Below are 15,333 nucleotides of genomic sequence, written 5' to 3'. Positions count from 1 at the left end.
GGAACCAAGCTGCTAGACAGTAGTTACAAACGTGATTTTTGAACTCAAATTAAAGAATGTCTTCGTTGCTCTACATTGTTGATGAAGCGGGTGCGGCCGTATTGCTGACACTGCTGGCCTCACCTCATTCGCATGCTGTGAATGCTGCCAAAGATCTCATGATTCGTGCAGCGTAATCCATTCATTCCTGCAGCACAATTCATTCATTCACGTCATTTACGTTAGGTCAGGTGGGGAAGACTGGGACCAGATACGTTTAATTTACTCGACAAAGATCAAATTTATTGGTGATCCACTGGCACAAAACCTCAAGTCTTCTGATTTCCAAAAAATCAGTGATGTAGGAAGACTGTGCGGAGACCCTTCTCTGGGCTATTTATGCCATCAGTGCTGTGGTCATCTCCCAGCAGGGAAATAGTTAGCAAAGTGCCTCTGTGTCTGCTCTACAGTAATCCAGTGTGACGCTGGGTGTCGTCACCGTCTCTCACACAGGAGGCGTTTCCGTGCCCAGCCCTCCCAGCTGTGGCCTCTGGAACGGCACTGACACAGCCCTGTGCTCACACACAAGCTGCTTCTTATGCTCATTTTCCTTTCTGGACCTTCCATTTTATTTTTAGATCAAAGTGTGAACTGGTATCATCATGATGAGGGTGGAAATTTCAATCAGGATGTGGCTGGTGGAATGTGTTCAATGCCATTCATCACAGGCTGTTCAGTTTTATAAAACTGCGGATGTTTTCAACAAAAAGAACCAAGTCTCCCTCAGCCCCTGAGACTGAGAATTTGGAGCACTCCAAGCTCTTATGGCACCTGCCATCTGCGTATTAATTTTAACGTTTGCATTTTTGACTCAAAGTTAACAATGATTCTCACTGTCCATCAGCATGTACCCTGGAGGGGACGAGGCAGGTATCAGAGCTGGGGAGCACAGACGGCATAGAGGCAGGCTGGGAATGACCCCCGCTGCGTCCACCGCCCTTTGCAGGGCCTGTGAGGAGGGGGAAGCAGTTCCAGCCTCAGCCTCCCACCGCCAGCCTCGGTCCACTCTTTCAATGGGTTTTCTTATATTTCCACTGCATTTGGGAGAACATCTGAGAAAGATCAGGATCAAAGGAAAATATGAACCTTCCTGAGCAACTGCAATGCCTCTTGTCTGCCTTTGAGGATAAACGTGGTTGTGCTGGGAGCTTGCTTGGGTTTGGTGTGCAGGGTTCTGCTGCATCTTCCTAAATGTGCCTCCCTGTGACTGAGGAGGGTCTGGGTAGGGAAGGTCTAGGCCAAGTCTGGGGCCCTGGAAAGCGGCACTGCAGTGCCCTGATCTGGGAGAGGAATTCCAGGCATCATCTTCATCAGCTCACATTTGGACCGAGGGACGTTTGTTAACAGGACCACGTGACAGTGACGTGGTTTAGTGGCCGTGTCCATCCCCGTGGGCCACTGTAATGAAACGTGGCTGAGGGTGCAGACTAAGCCACAGACACTCCCTTCCCACAGTTCTGGAGGCTGGAAGTCCGAGACCAGGGGGCCGGCAGATTCGCTGTCTGGGGAGGACTTGCTGGTACCTGGGTGGCGTCTTCTCACCATGTCCTCACGAGGCAGAAGGGGAGAGAGGGCTCTCTGGGGCCTCTTTTACAAGGGCACTGACCTCATTCACAAGGGCTCTGCCTTCACAACCCAACAACCTCCCAAAGGCCCCACTTTCTAATATCACTCCCCAAGGTAGACTTCAACCTGTGAAACCTGTGAAATCTAGGGGGACACAAACATTTAACACACAGCATTCTGCCTCTGTCCTCCCCTGCCCAATTCAAGTCCTACTCATATTCCAAGCACATTCTTCCCTTCCAAACAGTCCCAAAGTCTTAACTCATTCCACCATCAATTCAGCATCGAAGACCCAGAGTCTCCTCTAATGATCACCTAAATCAGGCATGAGTGAGACTCAAGGTACAACTCATTCTGAGGGAAACTGCTCTCTAGCTGTGAAACTGTGAAGTCAAACAGTTCACATGCTTCCAAAGTACAGAAGTGGGACAGGCACGGGACGGACGTTCCCACTCCAGAAGGGAGAGAATGGCAAGAAAAGTGGCTGCCCGAGATGTCCAAACCTTTAGGCCTGAGAATAATCTTCGAGTCAGAGCTCTCATCCAGCCCCACTGAGGTGGAAGGTCACACCCCTAGAGCTTTGATGGGGAGGTCAGGTCCCGGGGCTTGGGAAAAACACCTCCAGGATGGGCATCTCTCCAGGAGAATCCTCGGCCTTCTGCGTAGCTGGAACTGCAGGTGCATACCACCACACCTGGCTACATTTTTTAAAAAATTCTTGTAGAGACAGAGTTTTGCTTTGTTGCCCAAGCTGGTCTAGAACTCCTGGCCTCAAGTGATCCTCCCACCTGTGCGTCCCCAAAATGCTGGGATTGCAAGTGTGAGTCACTATGCCTGGCCTCAGTTATACTTCTTTAAAGATAAAATTAATAGTTGCCCCAGTATGCCACATCACCAGTATTGAAGGAATCCTAATTCCTCCCCATCCATGATATCATTGCTCCAATCCATTCACTTGTATGTGGGACAGGTAAGCATACCTATAAATATATAATATATACATGTATATGTATATATGCATGCATTAGAAAAAATACTTTTCGCCGGGTGCAGTGGCTCAAGCCTGTAATCCCAGCACTTTGGGAGGCCGAGATGGGCGGATCACAAGGTCAGGAGATCGAAACCATCCTAGCTAACACGGTGAAACCCCATCTCTACTAAAAAATATGAAAAACTAGCTGGGCGAAGTGGTGGGCGCCTGTAGTCCCAGCTACTCAGGAGGCTGATGCAGGAGAATGGCGTGAACCCGGGGGGCGGAGCTTGCAGTGAGCCAAGATCACGCCACTGCACTCCAGCCTGGCCTGGGCGACAGAGCGAGACTCCATCTCAAAAAAAAAAAAAAAAAAAAAAAGAAAATACACTTTTCTATTGTTGTTCTAAACAAACTGTACCATTAGGTCAAATAAGAATGAGAAAAATGTTTTTATTTTACCTTCACTGATTGCTTCTTTGATGCTCTTTGTTTTGTTATGTAGATCCAAGTTTTTGACCTGTATTATTTTCATTCTCTATAGGAAACTTATTCTAAAGTTTCTTGAGAGGCCAGTCTATGGGCAGCAGATTCCCTCAACTTTTGTTTGTCTGAGAAAATGTTTATTTCTCCTTCATTTTTGAAAGATAATTTCACAGAGAACAGAATTCTAGGTTGGTGGTTTTCTTCTCTTAACAGTCTCTTTCAATATTCCACTCTCATTTTGTTGTGTGGTTTCTGGGGACACGTCAGGCGCTGTTCTTATCTTTGCTCCTCTGGCAGTCAGGTGTTTCTTTTTCTTCTGGCTTCATTCAGAACTTTTTCTTTATCTTTGATTTTCTTTAGCTTGAAAATGATAGGTCTGGATGCCTGAATTTGTGGTTTGGTGCCTGACATTAATTTGGGAAAACTTTTCAGTCATCATTGTTTCAAATATTTTTTCTGTTCCTTTCCCTGTTTATTCTCCTCTGGTTTTCACATAGTTCTGAATATTTTATTGGCTTTTTGTTCAGCCTTTGTCTCTTTCTGTTTCAGTTTTTTTGCAACCTTGAGCTCGGAGGTTCCAGTGGTGTCCACTCACAAGCCTGACCAAGCCCTTCACTCCTGTCATCGTGCTTTGATTGACAACTCCTGTCATGGTGCTTTTGCTGACGGCTCCTCTCAAGGTGCTTTGGTTGACTGACAGCTCCTATCATGGTGCTTGTGGTTGGCAGCTCCTGTCTTGGTGCTTTGGTTGACTGACAGCTCCTGTCATGGTGATTTGATTGACAGCTCCTGTCACAGTGCTTGTTGCTGACTGACAGCTCCTGGTCTTTTTGGCTGTTTATTCGGATTTCCACCTGTCTGCTTACGTTGTCCATGGTTTTTTGTGATGTTAATTTATCCATGAGAGCCCTTAGCAGATTAGTCACAGGTGTTTTAAATTTCTGGTCTGAGAATTAAAGCATCCCTGTGGTATCTGAGTCTGGTCACGATGTTTGAACTGTTTCTTTAAACTTCCTTTTGCTTTGCGGTGTGCCTTGTAATGCTGTGTTTATAGCCCACATGATATAATGAGTAACAGAAATGGCTGCAAAGCAGCTTTTAGTGGCATGGGCTGCTGAGATATGGGGAGGGGAAGCTGGACCAGCCTCAGCCTTCCAGAGCCTGTGCCCCGGGGCAGGTCAGTTCTGTGTCCCCCTTGGGTGGTACGGGATGGGTGGGGGGCTGTTGGGTCCTGATGGGACCCTGTGGTTTACACTCTGTTACCTGTTGTCTCTGGAGGGCAGGCCTTGCTAAGGAGAACCCCAGGCTCTGGCAGATACAAGTTTTTGACCTGTATTATTTTTCTTCTCTGTAGGAAACTTATTCTAAAGTTTCTCGAGAGGTCAGTCTACGAGCAGCAGGTTCCCTCTTCCCTCCCCTGCCAGAAGCATGAGGGTTTTTCTCTACTATTCACTGTGAGAATCTGGTCCAGCTCTCGGAAGTAAAACTCACACCAGTTTTGGACTCACTGAGACAGGGTCCCCTGAAGCTTTAACGCACAGACTGGCCCACACCAAGTGTGCAGCAGGGTGTGAATCCCAGCTCCAGCCCCTGCCCTGGTGCCAGGCCCTGTGGGTTACCGCTCTGGAAAGTGTCGATTCTCTGTGCCCACCTGTTTAGGAGGCGGTGGTTTGCACTGTGACTTCACTTCTTCACCAGATCTACAAAGGGTTGCTGATTTTTCAGTTTGTTCAGCTTTTTACTTGTTGTTAGGACGCAGTGGCGACTTCCAAACTCCTTGCATCCCCAAACCAGGAAAAGGAAGCCAGCTGATGTACACGCTGGTGCTGATGTTGTTTGTGTGATGATGTCACATGATTACGTGATAAATGTGATCACACGAGTAGTGACTTGTGTTCAGGCATCTAGAGCGGCGGCATTTTAGTTGCTTCCCAGTTTTCCACGGAGCGCTGGCACTAGGGTAATTATGTTTCTAATGCTTGAACTAATTAGTGTCTTCATACAACAGATTTATAAATATCAAGTTATTTTAACCAGATAACAGCAATCTTGCTAACATGCACAAGCCAGTGTACTAACACCTTGCATGGACTCTTACAGCCCTTGGAGGACACAAGCTGTGTCCAGTACTGTGGTCAGGGAGCCCACAGGGGCCTCTGCAGACCCCGTACCCAGCACCGTGGTCCAGGCAACCACAGTGGGGCCTCTGCAGACCCCGTACCCAGCACCATGGTCCAGGAAACCACAGTGGGGCCTCTGCAGACCCCATACCCAGCACCGTGGTCCAGGCAACCACAGTGGGGCCCACAGGGGCCTCTGCAGACCCCATACCCAGCACTGTGGTCCAGGGATCCACAGGGGCCTCTGCAGACCCCATACCCAGCACCGTGGTCCAGGGATCCACAGGGGCCTCTGCAGACCGCATACCCAGCACCGTGGTCCAGGAATCCACAGGGGCCTCTGAAGACCGCATCCCCAGCACCGTGGTCCAGGGATCCACAGTGGGGCCCACAGGGGCCTCTGCAGACCCCATCCCCAGCACTGTGGTCAAGGCAACTACAGTGGGGCCCACAGGGGCCTCTGCAGACCCCATACCCAGCACTGTGGTCCAGGGATCCACAGTGGGGCCCACAGGGCCCTCTGCAGACCCCATCCCCAGCACCGTGGTCCAGGAATCCACAGGGGCCTCTGCAGACCGCATCCCCAGCACCGTGGTCCAGGGATCCACAGTGGGGCCCACAGGGGCCTCTGCAGACCCCATCCCCAGCACTGTGGTCCAGGGATCCACAGTGGGGCCCACAGGGGCCTCTGCAGATTCCCCCAGAGCCATTTTCTGCACCCCCACCCCTCCCAAATTGTGCAGTGATGCTCTTGCTGGTGGTTTCAGCCGGGCCAGGCCCCTGAGTGCATGGAGGGTGCTGGAAGGGGGAAGGTACAGAGTCAGGGAGCAGGTTTCACCCACAGTTCTCTTCCTCTGGTTTCGCCCACGCTGTCTTCCTCTGGGCCAGGCTTGTGCATCCCCCAGTCATCACTCCAGCATGGGGCTCTGCATGAGCCATGCCCTCGGCTCCTGGGTCACCCTCTCCCTGGGTGCTGGCAGCACCCCCTTGGGTTCCTCACCCCCACCTGCACCTTTGCTGGCTCCCCATCCTCTTGTGACTGGGTTTTAGGTGCCATCGGCTTTGCTGAAACTCTGAACAAAACACTAGGCAGAGCTCAGACCAGGCTGGCCAGGGCAGCCCGGGAAGACACCAAGCCCAGATGGGAATGCCTGACTCCAGTGAGCTTCTAGGTCCAAATGGCATCCTGCTGTTCAACCAGCACAGTTTTAAAAAGGGCGAGCTGCGTAAGTGAGAGGAGAATCCCTCTAAAATCATCACCAATGATGTTCCCGTGGGAACCCACACCTGTGGCTTGGTACACGCTTTCTACAACATTTTCTTTGAGTATAAAAATGAGATCACATGTGCAACTGATCAGTATTCACATCTAGAAACTTAACGCATGTTTATCAAAAACAAACAAAAACATTCTTTAATGGGATTCATCATTCTAACCAAGCATCCCTCATGTATTTAAATCAAATGCTCTCTGAAGACATACGTGCTTCAGAAATAAGTGGAGTTTAACTCTTTAATTCTAAACAAAAATGGCAAATGCAAAAGTTTCTGAAAGGAAATTGTTATCAATAAACTTCTTATTGACAGGTCATTTTGGGCTGTGATGATCTATCTGGACCCCAATCAGAAGGCACAGGTTACAGAATTCCAGAGACCATCTGAACAGCCCAGGGACAATATAATTGGTTTTTATTTGTTCCCATTTTCAATTTAATTGTGTAGAAAATGTAAAATTATTTAGATATCCTGAGTTAGGATATTATGCTTGGTTATTTAGATTTTAGTAGCAGGATTGACAAACAAAGGGAAATAAGGATTTGACTAATCTTTAATATTGGGCATTAATTCCTGAAGATATTATTTTAAAACCAGTTATAGCAAATAAGCAGACGGAAAACCCTACTTTAGGTCACTCTTATACATCACCAAAGACTATGACTTACTGAAACAGATCATTTATTCAGCAATAATCGGTTTTGATTGTTGAATTTTAAGAGTGATTGTGGAGATGGTAAAGCTATTGGCTAACTGTAGATATTACGGCAAATTGATCTGATGTCTGAGGACAGAACTGAGATTTTCCTATGTCTCCAGTAAGTAAAAACTGTAAAGTGTCAGATGTGAGTAGGCTCCGATCGTTAGCACCAAACCCATCGGTCCTTACAACCCCTTCAGGTAAACCCTTCATGCAGCTTTGCCACAACACAGACCCCCAGTCCCCATCTGTTAAGAGAGCAGGAATCACACCACCTCTTAATTACACATCTCCGAGCTGAGCTTCAACCCTGCAATTCTGCCTCACTCTTCAGTTGCCTTGCTGTATCAGGGTTTGAACTTCTGAAGGATGGCTGAAGGTACTGTACGTTCAAAGAGAAAAGTTATTTCCATTTATTAGAGAAAACACATCTTCACACTTGAGAAAATAAAGCAAGGATAAATCTTTGTGGCTGTCCACTCATTCATAATTGTCTTACTCATGAGAATCCAGGCCCGCTTTGGAAGATTCAAAGCCAGGTTTGAATATAGGGTACACCAGACTCTACGTATTGTTTTTTTCTAGACAATCGTTATTTGGTGTAAGAGATAAGACCATCACACTAATAAGTTCCAAAATCTAGGTCACCAGGTTCCTCAGAACATATTTGATTCCATTTATTTATCTATAAGAGCAATTGTTCTGTCTGAGAGCTTAAGGAAATAGCTACAGTTATATATAACTTTCAGAATGCAATTTCTTAAAATTCAAATAAGTTGCATTTGTATGAATATAAGACCTGAATATATTTAAAACAAATATAAATTCATTAAATATTCTTTTAACAGAAACAAGATTTATGAAATGACACATTTGTATGCTACTTCTCATGAAATATTAAAGCAGATGACAGCGTCAGAATGTGTATTTGGAATGTGTATTTTAAGGGCTCCTTAGAAAAGTGACTGATTCTGGGCAGGGACGGGTAATGCCCAGGCTGAGCTGGGAGCACCTTCTGATGACACCAGACAAGAAAGCACTTTGGTGCTTGAAAGGACTCACCTAAGGGATTCTCATGTGCAGATGTGGAGCCGTTTGAACATAGGAAACGGTAACAACCACAGTGGATCCCATGGGAGCATTAAACCATCAGCATCTTACAGTCAAAGGGAGGAGGAGGGAGGGCGTTCTGACGGGAGGACATTGAGGGCCCTGGCTGTAAAAATGCTAACGATAGAGAATTGCCGTCCTCTAGACCCAGTGCAGTCATTGACCCAGGTGAGGATCCCAGCTGGCGCTGAGACCGTTGCATACGCTGCTTCCTGAGCAAGATGTTCACAGGCTCTCAGAATCAGACCGCCCTTATTAGTTACTTGCAAAGAGAAAAGTCACTTCCTTCCCCACATGATCAGAATTAATGTCAACAGGAGTGGTGTGTCTGAGTCTGTGCCTCATGAGCCACAATAAAAGGCCCACAAGCCCATTCATGTCGTGTTCTTGCCAAAAACGTGTGGCCAACCCTGGCCATGAGGGACCCTCAGACAAACCCAGAACATGCCAGGGGCTATGGGTCCCCTGACTTAGACACTTCAAAACATCAAAACCATGAGCCAAAAACACAAGATGGGCTCTGTCCTGTATTTGGGGAGAAATTTAAATATGGGCTATATCCTATATATTATTATTGGCTTGGTGTCAACAATGATATTCTAGTCACTTTGGAGAAGGTCTGTTTTTAGGAGATGTGCAGTGAGTTTAGGATGAAGGATGGTGAAGTCTACAGCTTTATTCAAATGGCCCCACAACTACCAGCCATATGTGTGCATGTCTGCGTGTCTGTGCGTGCACAGGTGATATGAATGTGTGTGCATCCGTGCCATGTGCATACACACGTGTGGGTGTGTGAATGCATGGATGTGCACACCTGTGTACAAAGAGAGAGTGTGACAGAGCCAAAGACCAGCGACTCCGGGCTCACAGGTGAAAGCTACACCATCTGTGCATTGTTTGGTGTAGTCAACACAAAGGTTTAAATTTTTTCCCCCCAAATTTAGAAACCTTAAGTTTTCCTTTTAGGGAAATGAAATACAAAATCTTTTCTCAAACAAGCAAATAAAAATACTAATTAGCGTATTTTGCTTCCATTGGACTAACGATGGAATGGGCAGCTCGAGAGCCCTTTTTCCCTTTTGGCCTCTAATCCCACCAAATAGAGCCCTGCTTTCAGAATGGGAGGTCAACAGCCTAGGCTGATTTCCTTAATATCTCTTGTCATTAGGGTTCAAAATTGCTAGTAGTTTTAAATAAAATTTGCATTTGATATCATAAGCATTGAATGATATGTTTTTGATTATAGGAGCTGCTATTTATATCTTCTCTCTTGAAAGGGACGCATTGGATATGAACCCCAAGTCTGGCTCAGTGGGTTCAGCGGCAGGAACGGTGACAGTAGCCACACAGCAGCCTTGGAGTGGCCGCTCACCTGAGGCCTCACAGTGGGCACCACCCTGGTGGCCGCGGGACGGAGGCATCTCCAGGCCTGTTTACAGACACAAAACCGAGGCTGGCAGTGAGGAATCTCGCAGGTGCTTGGGACCAAAAGGCTCATTAGCGAATCATCCTGCGAGATCAGTCTTAAGTCTCCGTTCACAGGTGTGGTCGGACAGTCCTCGCCTTGGGGGCTGCAGGGATAGTGGTGACACCTCCTGGGATGTACCGTGCTCCCACGGTAGCTCTCGCTCTCTGTCCATGGTCCTGTTTGATGAGGACTCCTGGGCTCAGACACCAGTCCCCAGGGTTACTCCGTTAGGCAGGGCAATGACCTGCCAACTCAGGGCTCACTGGAGTAGAAGACGATAGACAGGAAGCTCTGCTCGTCATGCTCATTGATCCAATTATTACAGAATAGAAGAGCCTCCTTCCTTGACCTCAGTGCGGTGAACTGTGATTATGTGATCAAAATGTACAGAATCAGAAGGTGGGGCACATCCAATAAAGGGCTCATTTCACTGCTGCCTTCCTGTTCTGCAGTGCGTGGAACTCGGGGTCTCTAATGTTGGAGGCTTAAGCAGGGCTGCTGTTGGGCTTAAGTTGTGACTTCCTTTGACACGTGATGGAGGCTTGGATGCGGAGTTTTTGCTCAGGCTCCAGGTAGAAGGAAGCTTAACTCAGGCTCTGGGGCCTCTCTCCACCCCTAGCATGGGAGAATGCATCAGGATCATGTAACCATGTGGTGCCGTTGATTGAATACCAAGAACAGAGCTTACAGGCCCAAAGTGAGGGCTTCCGGCTGGATTTAAGAGGTCCAGAGGGGCTGATGGAATCCTTCATCCAAGGCACTTAAACGTATTGTTTGCAGGGTAAGAACAATATCAGGACACTTGGAAAGTTTTGTCAGTTTTGATTCTCTTTCTAAAATGCAAATTTAAATTTCCACCTGGGAAAACTATTCAATACTCAATTGACTTTCGAAACAGGGATTAGAGCACTCGAGGATGCTCTGTGCTCACAGAACTGGAGGCGCGGAGGCTCTCCCAGACCAGGCAGTGATCAGGTGTAAACCCGGGTCCCTCGTGCACCTCCGAGGCCGGACTCCAGCACTGACAGCTGTCAGGATGATTGGCATGGCGCTGAGAATGCCGCCGTTGCTTGGAATTTTAATGCTAAATCGATGCCTTGTTAATGGAGCTTTTTGCGTGGAAGTTACATGACTGTATTTTGCTTCGTGTTATTAAGTAACAATTAAACTAGGAGTCGAAAGGCGCCTGTCAGAGTGACCCTGGTGAAAGGCGCCTGTCAGAGTGACCCTGGTGAAAGGCACCTCTGACCTTGGTGAAAGGCGCCTGTCAGAGTGACCCTGGTGAAAGGCGCCTGTCAGAGTGACCTGGTGAAAGGCGCCTGTCAGAGTGACCCTGGTGAAAGGCGCCTGTCAGAGTGACCCTGGTGAAAGGCACCTCTGACCTTGGTGAAAGGCGCCTGTCAGAGCGACCCTGGTGAAAGGCGCCTGTCAGAGTGACCCTGGTGAAAGGCGCCTGTCAGAGTGACCCTGGTGAAAGGCACCTCTGACCTTGGTGAAAGGCGCCTCTTTCATCAATGTGATCCTCATGGGAAAAAAAGACCCTCAAAACAGAAATCCCAGGGAGGCCGACAGAGAGTTCCCACAGAAGTGTTTTCCTGCTTTTGATGGACATGAGCAAAATTTAAATCTTTACTTTTTTCACTGAACTGTTTTTTTAAATTTAAGTGAATTATTTACACTGTAATGATATGGTTATTTTTAAAGCTGAAATTTGGTTGCAGCTTTACACCAACCCACCTCAGCCTGCAGGGGCCGGAGTGAGGGCTCTGGCCGGACGACCATCCCCAAGCTGGGCCTTCCCAGCCCGTGGCTGCCACCTCCACCGTCCTGCAGTGATGAGTCCAGAGTCTCCACGTAGAAATCCCCACAGAGCGATTCTGATCCACATTGGAGGTTAGAACAACTGTCCATGGAAGACAGAAACGCCTACATGATGGAGAGGTACCATGCACACACATACACACACACGCAAACACACACACAAACGCACACACGTACACACATGCACCCCCGACACCCATGCAGACACAAACATGCACACACACGCAAACACATGCACACACATGTACACACAGGCACACACTCATAGACACACACACATGCAAACACCCTTGCACATACACGCACACAGCCCTCAATTTACAAATATTTTAGAAAAAATTCCATTTCACATGTGATCCAAAGTATGCCATGAGGACTGGAGGCTGTGGCGGCTCATTCGGCTTCCTGAGCACCCCGGCCTCCCGGCTGCCGGGGCCAGTGGATTCCGCAGGGACAGCCCTCACCCCACTCCCAGGGTGTCCGCCCCACCCCTCACCCAGGCTTAGGAGCCTGTTGAGCCGTCTCAGATTGATCAGGAAACATGGGGTCTTCTTGCTCTTTATATTTGTTTTCTGTTGTTATTGTGAAGTTGGGAAGCTGAGCATTTTACCGTTTGTCAGACCCTTCTCACCGCTCGCCAACTCACAGGCTCAGAGAACTTTCAGCTGCGTCCACGCGTCCTCCTCACTCACAGGGCTGCCTCTGTGTTTTAATAGTAACCCGAATTTACACGCGTCCTCCTCACTCACGGCGCTGCCTCTGTGTTTTAATAGTAACCCGAATTTACACGCGTCCTCCTCACTCACGGCGCTGCCTCTGTGTTTTAATAGTAACCCGAATTTACACGCGTCCTCCTCACTCACGGCGCTGCCTCTGTGTTTTAATAGTAACCCGAATTTACACGCGTCCTCCTCACTCACGGCGCTGCCTCTGTGTTTTAATAGTAACCCGAATTTACACGCGTCCTTCTCACTCACGGCGCTGCCTCTGTGTTTTAATAGTAACCCGAATTTACACGCGTCCTCCTCACTCACGGCGCTGCAGATAACCCCTCCCAAGGTGCCCTTGACTCTGACTTCGTGAATGGCGTTTGATATTGGTGTCTGGGGATGTCCTCACATCCTGATATTATAACGCTTTGTGCTAAGTATTTTCAACGTTGATAGAGATTTTTAAAAGGGTATCCTTGAGGAGTCTGTCTTGTTCTGGGAAACCCGACGCCCAGACTGCCTCCCGAGTCCGTGCGTGGCCTTCCCGCCTACCCCACCCTCTGTGCCCTAAGCCAAGGCTGCAGGAAGGGGAGGGAGAGGCTGGAACCGCTGTGGCCCCCACACCCCGCCCCGCCCTGCCCCAGCACACGCTCCTCTGACTGCGACTCCGGGGGTCTCACCCTTGCGGTTCTCGTCCTGTGCGTCCTCAGCGTGTGTTTTACGGTGAAACTCTGTGACCTGGAGATTAGGCATGAAGCTTACGCGTTGTTTTCCAAACACAAGCCTCACAGAAACGCCCTGGTCAGGGCGCTGGGATGGTGCTGAGAACATTTAGAGTGGCCTCGTACCAGGGAAGGCCTTGGGACCAGAGCCTCTGCGGGGAAGGCCTTGGGACCGGAGCCTCTGCGGGGAAGGCCTTGGGACCGGAGCCTCTGCGGGGAAGGCCTTGGGACCGGAGCCTCTCTGCGGGGAAGGCCTTGGGACCGGAGCCTCTGCGGGGAAGGCCTTGGGACCGGAGCCTCTGCGGGGAAGGCCTTGGGACCGGAGCCTCTGCGGGGAAGGCCTTGGGACCGGAGCCTCTGTGGGGAAGGCCTTGGGACCGGAGCTTCTCTGTGGGGAGTGGGGCAGCCAGACAGCATCTCCCGCTCAGAAAGTGAACCCGCCTGGCCGGCTCGCAGGCCTCAGAACAGCGTGACCAGGAGGGAAACGGGCGCGGAGGCAGAGGCTTTGCTGAGCTGAGGCCTAGCCTGGCTCCTGCCGGGGCCTAGACCTGTGAGACCCTGTGGGTCAGGGCTGGAGGCCGTCCCCGGTCACTGCCACAGCCCCAGGACAGCTGGAGGGAGTTCTCATCTCCTGCCTCCTGATGGGGTGTGCCCTGGTCCCTTGTTCAAGCCGCTGCAACGAAGCAGCACAGGTGCGGCAGCTCATCAAGGACTGAGACTCGCTTCTCAGTGCAGAGGCCGGCAGCCCGGAGTCAGGGCGTGGCAAACCTGGTGTCAGGGTGGACGTCCAGGCCCCTCTCTGGTGGTTACCTCTCCCCCAGTCTCTCCCACAAGGACACCCATCCCATCGTGGGCTCCGCCCTGAGACCCCAACACCTCCGAAAGGCTCCACCTCCAAAACCATTGTCTGGGGGTTAAATTTCAATGTAGGAACCCGGGGGCCCGTGGCTGCGGCACCGTCTCAGTCCGAGTGATCCGCGAGCCGCTTTGCCTGGGAAGCGGGTGGGCTGGGGACGGGAGATTGAAAAGAGGAGAGGGGCAGAGACCCCGGGAGGGAGGGTCCTGCCTGCAGCCTGTTCTCCTTGGAGGGGCAGACCCCGGCCACTGAGCCCCCTCTCTTGCAGGGCTTTCTGGGAAATGCGAATGCGGACAGCGTGGTACAGCACAGGCTGTGGCCACCCCTGGAGGCCCGGCACCTGCGCTTCCTGCCCGTGGCCTGGAACCCAGACAGCAGGATTGGGATGCGCGTGGAGGCCTACGGATGTGCCCACAGTGAGTGCTTGGCCCCGGGGCATGGGGCACAGGACCGGCCACTGCGAGTCTGCTCACAGCCCACAGCCTGCTGCCTGCGGCTCTCTCCGTCTCTCTGTTTCTCTCTCTCTGTCTCTGTCTTTCTCTTTCTCTGTCTCTCTTTCTCGCTCTCAGTTTCTTTGTCTCTCTGTCTCTCTCTCTCTGTCTCTCTCTGCATCCAGTTATGCCACAACCCCCTCATGGCCTGTCTGCCCGGGTGCTGAAGTCTAGGGGTGGCCTGGCCGGGTGCTGAGGTCCAGGGGTGGCCTGGCCGGGTGCTGAGGTCCGGGGGTGGCCTGGCCGGGTGCTGAGGTCCGGGGGTGGCCTCGCTGACCGGGTGCTGAGGTCCGGGGGTGGCCTCTCTGACCGGGTGCTGAGGTCCGGGGTTGGCCTGGCCGGGTGCTGAGGTCCGGGGGTGGCCTCTCTGACCGGGTGCTGAGGTCCGGGGGTGGCGTGGCCGGGTGCTGAGGTCCCAGGGGTGGCCTCGCTGACCGGGTGCTGAGGTCCGGGGGTGGCCTGGCCGGGTGCTGAGGTCCGGGGGTGGCCTGGCCGGGTGCTGAGGTCCGGGGGTGGCCTCGCTGACCGGGTGCTGAGGTCCGGGGATGGCGTGACCGGGTGCTGAGGTCCGGGGGTGGCGTGACCGGGTGCTGAGGTCCGGGGGTGGCCTGGCCGGGTGCTGAGGTCCGGGGGTGGCCTCGCTGACCGGGTGCTGAGGTCCGGGGGTGGTCTGACCGGGTGCTGAGGTCCGGGGGTGGCGTGACCGGGTGCTGAGGTCCGGGGGTGGCCTCTCTGACCGGGTGCTGAGGTCCGGGGGTGGCCTGGCCGGGTGCTGAGGTCCGGGGGTGGCCTGGCCGGGTGCTGAGGTCCGGGGGTGGCCTCGCTGACCGGGTGCTGAGGTCCGGGGGTGGCCTGACCGGGTGCTGAGGTCCGGGGGTGGCGTGACCGGGTGCTGAGGTCCGGGGGTGGCCTCTCTGACCGGGTGCTGAGGTCCGGGGGTGGCCTGGCCGGGTGCTGAGGTCCGGGGGTGGCCTGGCCGGGTGCTGAGGTCCGGGGGTG

At 51.4% G+C, this 15,333-nt stretch overlaps 1 protein-coding gene across 24 annotated transcripts in view; it reads left to right on the top strand.

The window, feature by feature from the left end:
- Positions 1-15,333, top strand: part of LOC102123544 (contactin-associated protein-like 4) — a 213,023-nt gene that overhangs the window by 97,524 nt on the left and 100,166 nt on the right. For 17 of the 24 annotated variants that reach the window (XR_012420989.1, XR_012420987.1, XR_012420988.1 and 14 more), the window contains one exon: positions 14,112-14,259. The exons of the other annotated variants lie outside the window; for them this stretch is intronic. Coding sequence is in view for 7 of the 17 variants with exons in the window: in XM_074008650.1 (XP_073864751.1) it covers positions 14,112-14,259 (148 nt within the window). In the remaining 10 variants the exon portion in view is untranslated. The remainder of the gene's footprint in view (positions 1-14,111; positions 14,260-15,333) is intronic. 24 annotated transcript variants of the gene reach the window in all.

The sequence above is a fragment of the Macaca fascicularis genome, chromosome 12 (assembly GCF_037993035.2).
Source record: "Macaca fascicularis isolate 582-1 chromosome 12, T2T-MFA8v1.1".
Classification (NCBI taxonomy): domain Eukaryota; kingdom Metazoa; phylum Chordata; class Mammalia; order Primates; family Cercopithecidae; genus Macaca; species Macaca fascicularis.
This window is presented reverse-complemented; position numbering and strand designations above follow the sequence as displayed.